Genomic DNA, 12883 nt, shown 5'->3' with positions numbered 1-12883 from the left:
GAGGGTTCCATGTGCTCTTGACACACACAAGGCACCTGATGCGTAGATCGAGCCTTTGAAGACCAGGGTCTTCACTGAGGGATGGTCTGCACGCCAGGTGGTACATCTGAAACACCATGCCCAGATTTGACATTCTTTTTTTTACCTGGTTGAAGGTAAGGCTGCACTGACACTCACACTTGGAAAGCTACCACAGCACAGCAAAATAGATTTGTTTTTAAATTACTTTATAGCTCCTATGGAATACAAACATAGTAGTAAGGCTCCGATGCAGTGAGGACTCCTCCATTCAAACCAGTCTCTGTTCTTACAAAATCCTTACAGAATAAAATTATTACAAAATTTGAATTAAAATCATGTGTTTATATATTCTTTATAAACACTATTAGAAAGGTTTTTCAAAGCCACAGAGATAAAAGCTGAAATTGCCTTTATTCATCTTAGTGTAAACCAAGAAGAGGTAGAATTAATTATTTCTAACACACTAACCTTGTTCTAACCCTGTCCATTAGATGCTTCTAGTGTCTCTGAACTGAGCCCAGGTCTTGTCCTTTAAACACTTCTTTCAGATCATAACAGCTTATCCAATGTGATGGCTCAAATCAGGCATCTATTAAGTTATATACCCTCATTACATATATATATATAGATTATATATAATGAGTTACATATAATGCCTCAGAAAAGCTTGTGCATGTCAGTTCCTGAAAGAGATGTGATTTCTTGCAAGCAGCAAAATCCGAATAGAACCAGCAAGCACTGCCATGGCCCCCCTCTGCATTTTTGTAGAAGAACCTTAATAACACCTGGCAAAACAAGTGCACGTCTTAGGCTGTTAGCACAACCTAGCTGCAAATCAAGGAGCAAATTTCTTACCATTAATATTTGGGCTTTGTGTAACTGTAAGTCTTGAGCTCTGCAAGGTCATATCTCAGCAATAAGTAGGAGAAATTTTATTTCCAGGGGAATTTCTTTAGAATAATTCACTGGCAACTCTCCAATGAAGAATTTAATTCTCATATGTTACGGCAATAGTTCTGCTATAAGAAAAAACATTTTTCTCATTTTGTATTTGTTCAGAATCTGCTGCTAATGACTCCACTTTCTGTGCATCCCCTCTAGCACGTGGTGGTAGTAGTTCTTCTTCCGGAATAAATTGAGCAGGCTGACATCTTCTTTGCTGGCTTGCTTCATTGTCCTTACTCATCTTCCCAATTTGATGGAGATCCTTGACAATTATTTTTTCAGTATCTTCTAGTACGGTTGTCAATAAATTAAATAGGAGAGCAATCCAGGCAAGGCCGAAAAGAATCCAAATGGCCACCAGCGTTCGGTAGTAGGAAAAGTAACTCCTGCCAGGCTGTTTACCTGCAGATAAGATGAGAGAAAGAAAAAGAAAATTAGCAAGTTAAAATTGCTTTGCCTCTGTAAAGTGGGGCAGCCTAATGGATTCATCAATGTATTTTACGCTGAGTACTTTAAGGTGACTTTTTTGTTGTAGTGGAGTCTCTCTCCCCCAGCATTAGGTTAAGGCTGGGCAAGTCTCTTGTTGTTGCAATAAACTGATAGATGCTAGCACAAATATGCTGGCCTGTCAAAAAGTTATACGGAGATTGAGGTGAATTAGCAGCAGAGTAGGATATTTTTTTCCCCTTATAGCATGCCAATCCCAATTCAACATCTGCATCTAAGGGTCAATGCAATGATGTGGGAAGTAATATAAAATTGTATTATCTTGAAAAAACTATATTATCTTGAAAAAATTGTGTTATCTTGAAAATATTCCTGAACTCCCAAAGAACAAAAAGGGATCGCCAGAAACCTGGAGGATAATTTCCCATTGTGAAGCTGCCCAGAAGGATCCGGCATGCTGGCAACTCTTTTTAAGTCCTGCAGTGCTCTGTACTTCATGGATCGATGTGCAGGATTTTTGTACTTCATCATGCAAGAGCTCTGGAAAAGGGGCAGGACTGGGCTGGTTTGTCTTCATGGGTAGATATCCAACAACAATTTCTTCTTCTTCTGCTGAGGCTGAGTTGACAGAGGGGATGTCAGCCTTGCTACAAAGCATCTCCTTCTGTGCTCCTACCTGAAGTTCATGATGTGGGGTTAGCAAAGCAACTAATAATATCTTTGCAATGTTAACTCCAAACTGGACTTTGGCAGGGCATAAATTCAGTTTACAAGCCAAAGGAGAGTTTCGCCCTAGAAGTGCCACCTAAGTGGATGTTTCCCTACCCAAAGCATGCGTTATCTTATGCTTCAAGTACAACAGCTACAAACAAGTTTTGAATTACTAGAATATAAATAAACTTAAACCTGTTCTGTTCCACTTGGCCAGCACAAATCCATATGTCATCTGTTACCAATTCTAAATGCACAATACTCAGAGCTGTCATTGATTCTGCTTGTTTCATTGTGAAAGTGTGAGGCATTAAACTTATCACCAGTTTATCACTGTTGTTTAAGGCCAATTGAGATAAATGCTGCAGGGAAAAATATTTCAGCTCAGTTAAATCATTCTAATGAAGATGATGGCCAGGAGGCCTATCTAATTCTTATATTTAAACTGTATTTGTAAAATAATACGGCTGCAGAGGAGCAAATTGCTATGGAGGTAGTGTTTTTCAGTCTGTGACTTGCTGTCATTATTGTAAAACACACTTGTAATTTGGACAAGGGAAGAGAATGCACTAGTTTGATGTCCACCTTTTCCCCTGCACAGCACCAGCCACCCTCCACCTTCCTGCATTCCATGTCACCGAAGTACAAGGTGCTCAGTATCACACAGGCCAAGGTCATCAGTCCTATGGATCGTTAGGAAAGAAATGCATGTGCCCTAACATCCTCCACTGCAGTGACAACGATTGGCCGGAGAAAACAGTGAGAAAAGAGGCCACTGTTGTGTGATACAGATTCGTTGCTGATGCCTGAGTTCTGCATCATGTTCATGGTAATACTGCTTAACCACTGTTGGAGACAAAGAATCTTTCTTTGGATTATGTGAAAAGGGGAATTGCAGGGGACACTGGTTTTCTGTGCTTTGTAGCAAGAGGGAGTAGTTAGCTGCCTGGGATCACTTGGGGAAATGTAGCCTAATCAACTCATGGCCATTCCAGGAATTAACCATCAGCTAGGCTACATGATCTTTATGATCACTAAACACATGCAAAAAAGCAAGATGTCAACTGGATCTTCAAAAGCACTACCCAGCCTCTTTAGCAGACTCAGAGAAATTAAGGTCAGCAGGGAACATCAGACAGTGTCTGGAAAAGCTTGTGGCCTCCCTCTGCCAAAGCCCTCAGCCTGATGAAAAAAATCTTTCAAACACACAGCAAGGCTGCTAGCCAATCTCCAAGGCCCGTCTTGCGTCTCTGCAAGGCTTGAGAGCCTAGGCTTTGTTGTGTGGTGGATGTCTGTCCACTGGAAAGGGACGTGAGGCTTCCAGATTCTCTGTTGGAACAGTACTGCTGTTCAAGTATTAGCTTCAGAGCTTTTTTCTTATAACCCTTTTGAAAAGATGTTCAAGCTGGCAAGATGCTGTCAGGACAGGTTGTTGTAGAGAAGTATTTGATTTTCCATGGAGTCCAGGTGTTTGACTGCTACTTCTGTGGACACTGACTTGGCTCCTGGTGATCGTTTTGGAGTTCCTCTGGAAGCTTATTCCATGCAGAGTGTAATTTGGTTAGTAGATACATGGAAGTGTTTCAAGAAGCACTCCAGCATGCTGGAGTGTAGCTTTAACAGTTCGTCTTCAGGGGAAATCCTAAGCTCTGGTTTGTGAAGACAGGGAGCGTCCAGTGATGCATAGGAGACTAAAGCAGGCTGCTTCCACAGCTCATAGAGTGAGTAGATTTTCCCCACTTTACAATGACTGGCATTTCTACCTCTCATTCTGTTGTGTAAAAACATGTCTTCTGAAACGTGACCACTTATTTCTCTACTCTACACTTTGAAACATGAGTCTTAGATGGCTAAAGCAGATATACATGCCTTATTTCGTATAACTCTCACAACCTGTTCCCTTTTGGTGTATGCAAATTCCTAGGCTCCTTGAATTCCCCCCCTACACTTCTCCTTCCCCCCCCCAAATAATTGGCTTCTTTGCATCCCAAAGCACCACATTTCATTATCTTTAGACAATTTTGCGCTTTTGTTAGCACATGCAACCCCAGACAAATTAGTATTTCCCCCAGAACTGTACAAGGCAAAGTCTAGTCAAAGACTCAGACGGAAGATTTGTCTCTACAGTACATTGGTGGCCTGTGCAGTCAGCCCATGACAAGTATAGTCATAACCCTGGCACTCTGATGCGTCTCCTCTGGGAAATCAACCTTACCTACTACGTAATCTCCAAAGCCAATGGTGCTAAGGGTGATAAATGCAAAGTAAATTCCTTCGCTGTAGGACCAGCCTTCTGTCATGTGGAAGAAGACTGATGGCAAGCACAGAAAAACTAGGATCCCCGTTGCCAGGAAGAACAAAAGGGTCAGAAAATTAATCTTCTTCTGAAAAAGAAACCAATTCAATTATAATCATGATTTGACACACCAGCAGGCCATGTATAATGGTGGCTATTCAAAATGGGTGGTTATCCAGGAATACCTACCAGGACCACAGGAACTGAAGGATTTGCATTGAGTGCTCTTCCTCTAAAAGTACCCTAGCCTTCCCCTCGAGTAGGGGAAAGCCGTATATTATGAGTGTTGCATGTCCACAGCAGCCCTGGGGGATGTAGTCTGTTATCTGGTTATATCAACCTCCAATGACTATGAGTACAGGAGGAATTCCTATCTGATGATTTTTACTGGAGTCAGACTATTTCCACTTTTCACCAGACAACTTCACTTTTTGTTTTTAGGTGTTCAGGTGTGGTGTCCACAGAACGCTCAAATCTGCCTGGGAAAATAGACTTTAAAAAAAATATTTACACCATTTCTGACACTACTCTGTCCAAGAGTCTTGATTGTTGACTTTCTCATTGCATCAGTGCCACAGCTTGGCTCCTACCCAGTGGGTACCTTGCTACAAGAAGATCTTTAACAAATGGGGTTCTGAAGAAGTGCCTGGACAGTGACTTTTGAACCGTCCTGTCTCCCAGCAGGCATGAAGAAGCTTTGACTGGAGAAAAAGACTTGTTATATATTAAGATTTATCAGCCAGATACACATATAGTTTATGTATAGAATTTTATAAGTCCAGACTGTCTGGAAATTAATGGCAACTGTTGAATAATTTTTCATGCCTTCGTGTATTGTGCATGTGCTTGAGTCTATATCTGATCAAGCCTTATGTTCTATTTAAGTTTTCTGGACATGGGAAGAAATTTAGCAATTTGAGAAGGGTTGTCTGTAGCATTCATACCTTGTCCTGAAAGACAATTACAGTAGGAGACACAGAAAAACTGTTCTCACTTCCTCAGTAGTAGTGAGAGAAGGGGAGGAGCTGCAAATAACTTGGGGCATAACCAGGCAAGACGCACACTGTCTCTAGCCCTTCACAGGTGTGTCCTCACTTTTCTGCAACTGGGCTGAAATGGGCCACTTCAACCTGATATTTCCTTTCTGTCAAAGTCAAGGGAGGAGAGGGATTAAAGGACTGCATAACGAATAAGGAGGGGTGACATACTAGGCACTGAGCCAATATCCATTGAAACCCCTACAGCTCACCACTTTTTACAGCTTTTTACAGCTCACTTGCTTTTTGCTGCCTCAAGACGAGATGCTTAATCATCTCTCTCGTTACTGGTTATAAAGGGAGACAGGTGCTCCCCAGAGTGTTAGCTCCTGAGATGTGTCTAAAGAAGTGGGATGAGGCACCCACTCACTTAATTGATCACTAAACGGGGCTGGATGTCTGCCATTTAAATGGGTAGACAAAATGCATCCCTTTGAATATCTCCTCTGTGGTTGTCTTGTCTGTTTAGCTCTACAAGTGAAGCATGCCTCTTATCCTCTCTTAGCACAGTGTCTAACACAGCATGAGAACAAATATAATAGAGGATAATGCCAGCATAAATCCTGAGAAAAGAAACTGCGAATGAGCATGTAACTGTGCCTGAGTAAGTAAAACGAATTACCTTTCTCATTCCTTTCTCATACAGGAATTTCCCCAGCTTTTTACACAGCAGTGAGAGCATCTTACCGACACGGTGGAGGAATACAATATTCAGGGGGATTCCAAACAGAGCAAAAAAGACACAGAAGATCTGGCCCCCAGCAGTTTTAGGATGTAGCGTGCCATAGCCTATGAAAAAAGACGTATCAGAGGAGATATTCCAGAGAACTAGAGCAGTCCACAGTCACAGTCACATCTACCCCAACCTGGCCTGCCTTTGACCTCAGAAGATGTGGCTAGCACTTCTCAGTCCACATACACTCTTTGTTCTCTGAAAAAGACAGCAAGTAGGTGAAGTGATTCACCCTGCATGCTTCGCGGGATGCAGAGAACACTGTGTGCTCCCAATCCAGCCTCAGCAGGAATGAAAGCACTTATGGAAAATATGCTCTGTCCTGTGACAAATACGTGCCAAGACAGAAACCGCAAGTCTGGGGACCTGGAAGACATTAAGGCTGGAGTCCCAGGCTGTCCAAATGTCCCATGTCCAACTCACATACATCCATCTCTAGCTTCTTGTCGATCTGCTTGTACGTTAGTGACCTCCCTGGCTAAATGGCAGGAAGCTGGAATTCCCAAGATACTGGCTTCGGTCCTGGGGGCAGTGCAGTTTGCATTAGAATAGACAGTGCTCATCAGCCCAGACCTTACTGGTGGCTGATGTATTCATACCAGAGAGATATTTATCTTGCAGTCCTACTAAAAGAGGATTTATCTGAGTAGCGAAACAACAGCTTCAGAACTCCAGACACGTCCTTTAATGGACTGGAGGCTTTGATCCTTTTAGACCCCAGCAGATACATCCCAGAGTGCACGAGTCCTGTACTTTGTGTATGTCCTTACTCTACCAGTGACCCTTGGAAAAGGCACTTTCCCGAGCACAGTTCGTCTGAAGGCACCAATTACTTGGAAAATGCAACTGAGTGATTGATTGGCTACTAGGCTCCCAAATGCTTGGGCTGTCTTGTGCTCCCTGTTACAGAAATATTCAATTTTCATGACAAAACCTGGTGAAGATGAGTGGCAGTACCTGATATACCATCACAATAGACCTCTGTGGCAAAGATGCAGTGAAACAGGCAAAGTTGCAGCCTGTCTGCCTCGCTAGGGAAACAAATTTGATGGAAAGTGACTGAGGTGTTTGGCGGAGAAACGCTGTAATAAAAAGATAAAGCAATACAGGTGGTGGCAAGGACTGGATTGGCTAGTAGCAAGGTGCTCACAGATTAGGGAAGATTTATCGATATGTGAATGTTGTTGTAACCATGGAACATATGTCATTGATGTGATGAGTCAGAAGCCTTTCTTTTACAGCAGGAGGTCTCCACATGGGTTCATGCAACACCTACGCCATCTGCCATGATGCTGGGACACAACTGCAGCCCTTGTGATACGTCACACTCACAGATCAGTGAAGCGGCTGTGCCTAAGGTGTAGCGGGAGTGAGGCCTCAGCTTCACTCTGCAAAAACATAGATTGGATTTTCGCTGCTTGAGAGTGTGAAGCAAAGCAGGAGCCAACAGTGTGGATTTTATGTTTAAATTTGGCAGGCATGCACTTTTTGGGATGTGTATTTGAGAGCAAGGCAGAGGCAGGCAGGGGCAGGCAGCCACTGAAAAGGTCAGAAAATCTTCAAGCAGCAGTGTAAAAGCCTTAGCATTTGCCTTGCCCCCTTCCCATTTTTTTCTTCCTGATATATTATGAATTTAGTATGTGCACTAACAGCTTAGCATAGCTTATTGGACAGTGTCCATGCCCCAGCAGAGTTCACTTCTTTCCTACCACTTTTTTATGCTTTACAGCACTTCTGGATTTAAAGTCTATTTGACCCTAGAATAAAGACCAGAAAAGTGAATTTGTCTTCCACCCGCAACCGGCAGCAGACTGAACATTTTAACAGCTTACTTGACAAGCAGAAACAAGCGGGAAAGAATATGAAAGGCTACTGGTATTTCACAAGCCAAAGTAATGCACAAAGAGTTGTGCAATGGTGAGTTCTCAGGACCAAGTCCATTGCTGCTTACCATCCATGACAATGAAGGGCTGGAGTTTTTATCCTTGAAAGCATTATCCATTCAGGTCCTAATAACCAGACACAATAAGCATCACACACACACAAACACATACATGGAAAGCATTAGACCTACCTATTGTGGAGACAACCGTGCCTGCAAAGAAGAAGGAGTTACTGAAATCCCAGTTGCTGTCTTCAACCTGTGATTCACTTCCAACAGGGTATACTCCATTCTGAATGGCTTCAGTCAGGTTCTGGGAGGGAAAGCAAAGTTTAATATCAACATGGCTGCTTTTCTCAAGTGCTTGCTGCACAAATGCTACAGATTTAGCCAACTGCTGCTCCTTTCCTGTGAATACCACTCACCTGTCCTCAGCAGTACTCTGACACTATTCACACCTTTGCGTCCAAGGTTGGGTAGCAGCCAGTTGCTGGTTTCGAGTGTTACTCTTTGTCCTGTTTATGCTGACTGCTCTAGTGGGTGTTAGAACTTGTGTTGGGGTCGATGTAGTTTGAGAGTTAGCATGACTAGGCCGCTTAACCGAAACAGCATAGCTGGACAGGCCGCTGGAAAGGGCAGCTAAGAATAACAATTGAGAAAGTTCTGATAGTGCACATGGTGTGGGTTAGCAAAAACAAGATGTGTTCAAGGACGTGGAGGCGGTCTGTTGCTATTGGCGTTAGTGCTTAGTTACCAATCATAAGGGAATATGGGGTGCGTGAACAGCGTGTGATTTATGTCTGTAGCCTATCCGAATAAGCCTGATCGCGTGTGCAGATATGAAAAATGTATATAACCACGCAAGCAGACCAATAAATCGGAATCGGCTGTGCATTGTATCAATGTGTGAGAGATGATCATTCCTGTCCCTGCATGGATGCTGAAACTCGGCAAACTTGTTTCTTGTAGTTTGGTCAAGGCCCTTGATTTTTTAGGTTAAGTACTTTGGAAAAAATGATCCTACAGATGACTAGGATGTGGCAGAGCAAGTCTGTCCAGTGGCTTAAGTGATGAAGTGGCTAGCTGCTGACTTTGATTTTGCCCTTGAGATGGCAGTGGTGGATCCAGGATCTAATCACGCACCTGTACAGGCACACTGAGCAGTGACTCTGATCCCTCTAAGGAGGACATCCGTGAATTATAGCAGGATACATGTGACAGAGAATTTTGTTTTAAGTCTCTATTCTCATTGGTGTCACAGATATAAATTCAGAGAAAGTCCATTCGTTTGCAAAGCATTACTCTTGGTGTGACCACAGTCAGAATTCAGCCTGACATACACACTTTTCTACAAACTGCATTCATGAACACTTGTATACATATTTACAATGTGGCCTTTGAGATGAGGTTAGATGAACATCTCTCAGAGATGGTTTGGGTTGAGCTGAAACTGCCCTGCCACAGGAGGTTTGATTAGATGTTTCCCCCAAGTCCCTCCAGACCTATCATCTGTCAAGTTACGCATTTTCAGGCTCTTCACTTCTTCTTCGGTTTTCACAGAATCACAGAATGGTAGGGGTTGGAAGGGACCTCTGTGGGTCATCTAGTCCAACCCTCCTGCCGAAGCAGGGTCACCTACAGCAGGCTGCACAGGACCTTGTTTAGGGGGGTCTTGAATATCTCCAGAGAAGGAGACTCCACAACCTCCCTGGGCAGAGGCTTAATTCTAAGCACTGTCGATTTTTTTTTTAAGTTTAAAAAAAAATAAAAAATCAAAGAGTATCCAGCTGTCACTGCCTTTAGCAAACAGGGATCATTGGACCGGACATCTGGAAAGCAGGCTGTTTTGTGCAGAAACAGCCTGGATAAAATCCAGGGCTGAGCCCTGCCAGACACAAATGGGAATAAACTGCACCGGAAAAGTCTTCCCCTCCAGCTTCCTCCCTTGCTATCTGTTTTTCTGGTGTCTCAGAAAATCAAGGCTAACAGAAATAACTCCACAGCCCTTGCATGCAGATTTCGTTGTCTTGAAAAGTTCCTTTCTTTTTCTCCTCCCCCAGCTGCAAAAAAACATCCAATTTGAAGAGGGTACATGCGTGTGTGAACTCCAGGCTAGCCTGCTGGTCGTGTTATTAGAAATACCAATTCTTCCCCTCCTTTCCTTATGCTGTGAACTGGACTATTAAGAGCTCCACTAGTTTCCCATGTGGAAGTGCTTACAGCAAGCCTATTTGCACTCCCCATTTTCTTCTGCATTGTAGCAGATAGGGCTAGGAAATACCAAAGATGAAGAGACTCACTCTCAGCTTCTTGTGCTGTGACCAGAAAAACCTTTCCCTTGGCCAGGCTACCTGTTTCACTTCTGCAGCATCTTCAAAAAGTAAACCCTGACTATGCCACCCTCCTTGTAATCATCTGGGCTTCTTTTTTTCACCTAACAGATTATTTCAGACCTTGCGGTATTGTTCCTTTGTGCAATCTGTGACACTGTTGTAAGTGGCAACCACACCCCTTCATTTCAGACAGCCTCATTTTTCCTGCCATGCCACCCATTGTAGATAAGCACAGCCCCATCGAAAGCCAAATCAACAGGAGGCAAGACCTGAAGGAATCAGAACGTTATGGGATGGGGACTGTTAATAGATGACACATAAGTTTTTTTCCAGCTACACAAACTGTATTTACCATCAATGTGATCTACCTGCTCAGAAGGGAGAGTGGGTTTAGGGTTTTCTAAAATCATTCAAGTGACCACATCAGCAGGAACACAGTGAAGCATCTCAGCAAGGCTGAGTAGGAAACAACACCTGATGGGGAAGCAGGAGCCCTTCTGCAGGGCTGGCACTTACCTTCATAAACTGCTCCATCTCTGTCACTGTGAGCTGGGTGAAGTTCTTCAGAAAAGCCTCCTTCATCTGGACAGCTGCTATTTTCTCCTGCTTCTCAGTGGTCCTCTCCAGCGCCTGGAACACGGCTGCACCAACCAGCAGGTAGATGAAGTAGCCGACCACCAGCAAACCTGTCTGCAGCTTACCACTGCACATGGCATTCGGTGGGATGCGGCAAGAGATGAGGAATGAAAGGTGGCAGTTGGTAAATCCCTTGTGCTCCTGGGAAGCTTCCCACAGGCAAGAAGAGTCCTTCCAGCTCTGGTTTCCTCAGGGATCCTGCACTGACAGGGACAGTGAGTTGTCAAATACATTCATGGGGAAGTTGGGAAAAAAAAAGCAGAACAAACCCAACCCCTAAAAAACCTCTTTCCACTCTCTGGGCTGCATGCTGTTTAAGGATTTCCTCTTGTCTGTGAAACTCTGCCTTGCTGAGTTCTCAGGAAAAGCGGGTCAGGATATGAGGAGCTGGCAGGTGGCCATCTGCTGCTTAAGAGGCTCTAGGGACAGGTGAGGATAGCCTGCAAAGGCCCCACAGGGAAGCTTGTGGAAAAACATAATTTTTCCCTCCTCTGCCTCCTGCTAACTCCAAGAACTAGACTACAGGGCAATTCCTGAGTGCCTTCTTGCCGTGTTCAGGAGAAGCTTCAGGGTAATGCAGCTGGGCTGCTCTCCTGGGCTTCACTTGTCCATGTGCAGCACAGGACAGGGTCATGCAGGCATCCATGGCCACAATATCTCCAGCAAAACCTTGGATGTAAAAGCAAAAGGCTGCAGGCTGCATATGTGCAGACCTGGACTGGCTCTTCTGCCAACATTTCCTGTGCAGTGTATCCAAGAGAGGGCATTACAGTGTGGCTGGGTGCACAAAGAGAAGGATAAACAAATGGTTATGCCATCAGATTCATAGAATCATAGAACCATAGAATATTTAGGTTGGAAAAGATTCTCAGGATCATTGAATCCAACCTCAAACCTAACACTGCCAACTCCACCACTAAACTGTGCCCAAAAGCGCCACATCTACACCACTTCTAAACACCTTTACAGAATCACAGAATCACAGAATAGTAGGGGTTGGAAGGGACCTCTGTGGGTCATCTAGTCCAACCCCCCCTGCCAAAGCAGGGTCACCTACAGCAGGCTGCACAGGACCTTGTCCAGGCGAGTCTTGAATATCTCCAGAGAAGGAAATTCCACAACCTGCCTGGGCAGCCTGTTCCAGTGCTCCGTCACCCTCAGAGGGAAGAAGTTCTTCCTCATGTTCAGACGGAACTTCCTATGCCTCAGAGATGGTGAACTCCAGTTCCCGCAGCTGCTCCTTGTAACATTCTCCAGACCCCTCACCAGCTTCGCTGCCCTTCTTTGGACATGCTCCAGCAACTCAATGTCTTTCTTGGAGTGAGGGGCCCAAAACCAAATTCAGTATTCAAGGTGCAGCCACACGAGTGCTGGGTACAGGGGAATAATCACTGCCCTCATCCTCATGGCCACACTATTTCTGATACAAGTCAGGAAGCCGTTGGCCTTCTTGGTCACCTGGGCACACTGCTGGCTCCTATTCAGGAGGACAGGTTGTCCTTTAACACATAAATCTGCTTGACCTGAGAGAAAAACAGGAAAACAATGAATGAAGGTAAGTAGCTTTGCAGACCCTGAAGAGTTTAAAGATTTTCTTGACAGTTGCTGGAAAACGGTTTGTAGAAACAAGATGTGTCATGTTTCCTTTCACATCATTTGAAGTTAAGGAGTGCCAAAGGTGTGTTTCTTACTCCGATGTAAACTATTTTCATGTAAATAATGACACCTATGGCTTCACCCTTTTGTGTCTCTGAGAATCCCAGCCCTGTGAGACAAGAGAACTCCCTTTACAAGCACCAATGCAGCATTTCCTCGTCTAACCCCTTTGGATCGTTTTCCGTA

The 12883-nt window shown here is 44.1% G+C and overlaps 1 protein-coding gene across 1 annotated transcript; it reads right to left on the bottom strand.

Moving 5' to 3' along the window:
- Positions 1-411: 411 nt before the first annotated feature.
- Positions 412-11216, bottom strand: LOC104338421 (potassium channel, subfamily K, member 16). Its single transcript, XM_009944462.2, has 5 exons — positions 10922-11216; positions 8265-8385; positions 6080-6246; positions 4340-4508; positions 412-1368 (listed from the first exon to the last, which is right to left on the bottom strand). The coding sequence occupies exons 1-5, from the start codon at positions 11114-11116 to the stop codon at positions 1010-1012; spliced, it is 1011 nt and encodes a 336-aa protein (XP_009942764.2). The 5' UTR covers positions 11117-11216; the 3' UTR covers positions 412-1009.
- Positions 11217-12883: the final 1667 nt, after the last annotated feature.

The sequence above is a fragment of the Opisthocomus hoazin genome, chromosome 7 (assembly GCF_030867145.1).
Source record: "Opisthocomus hoazin isolate bOpiHoa1 chromosome 7, bOpiHoa1.hap1, whole genome shotgun sequence".
In the NCBI taxonomy this organism is placed as follows: domain Eukaryota; kingdom Metazoa; phylum Chordata; class Aves; order Opisthocomiformes; family Opisthocomidae; genus Opisthocomus; species Opisthocomus hoazin.
The sequence above is the reverse complement of the archived record's forward strand: the minus strand, read 5'-3'. Positions and strand labels throughout refer to the sequence as shown.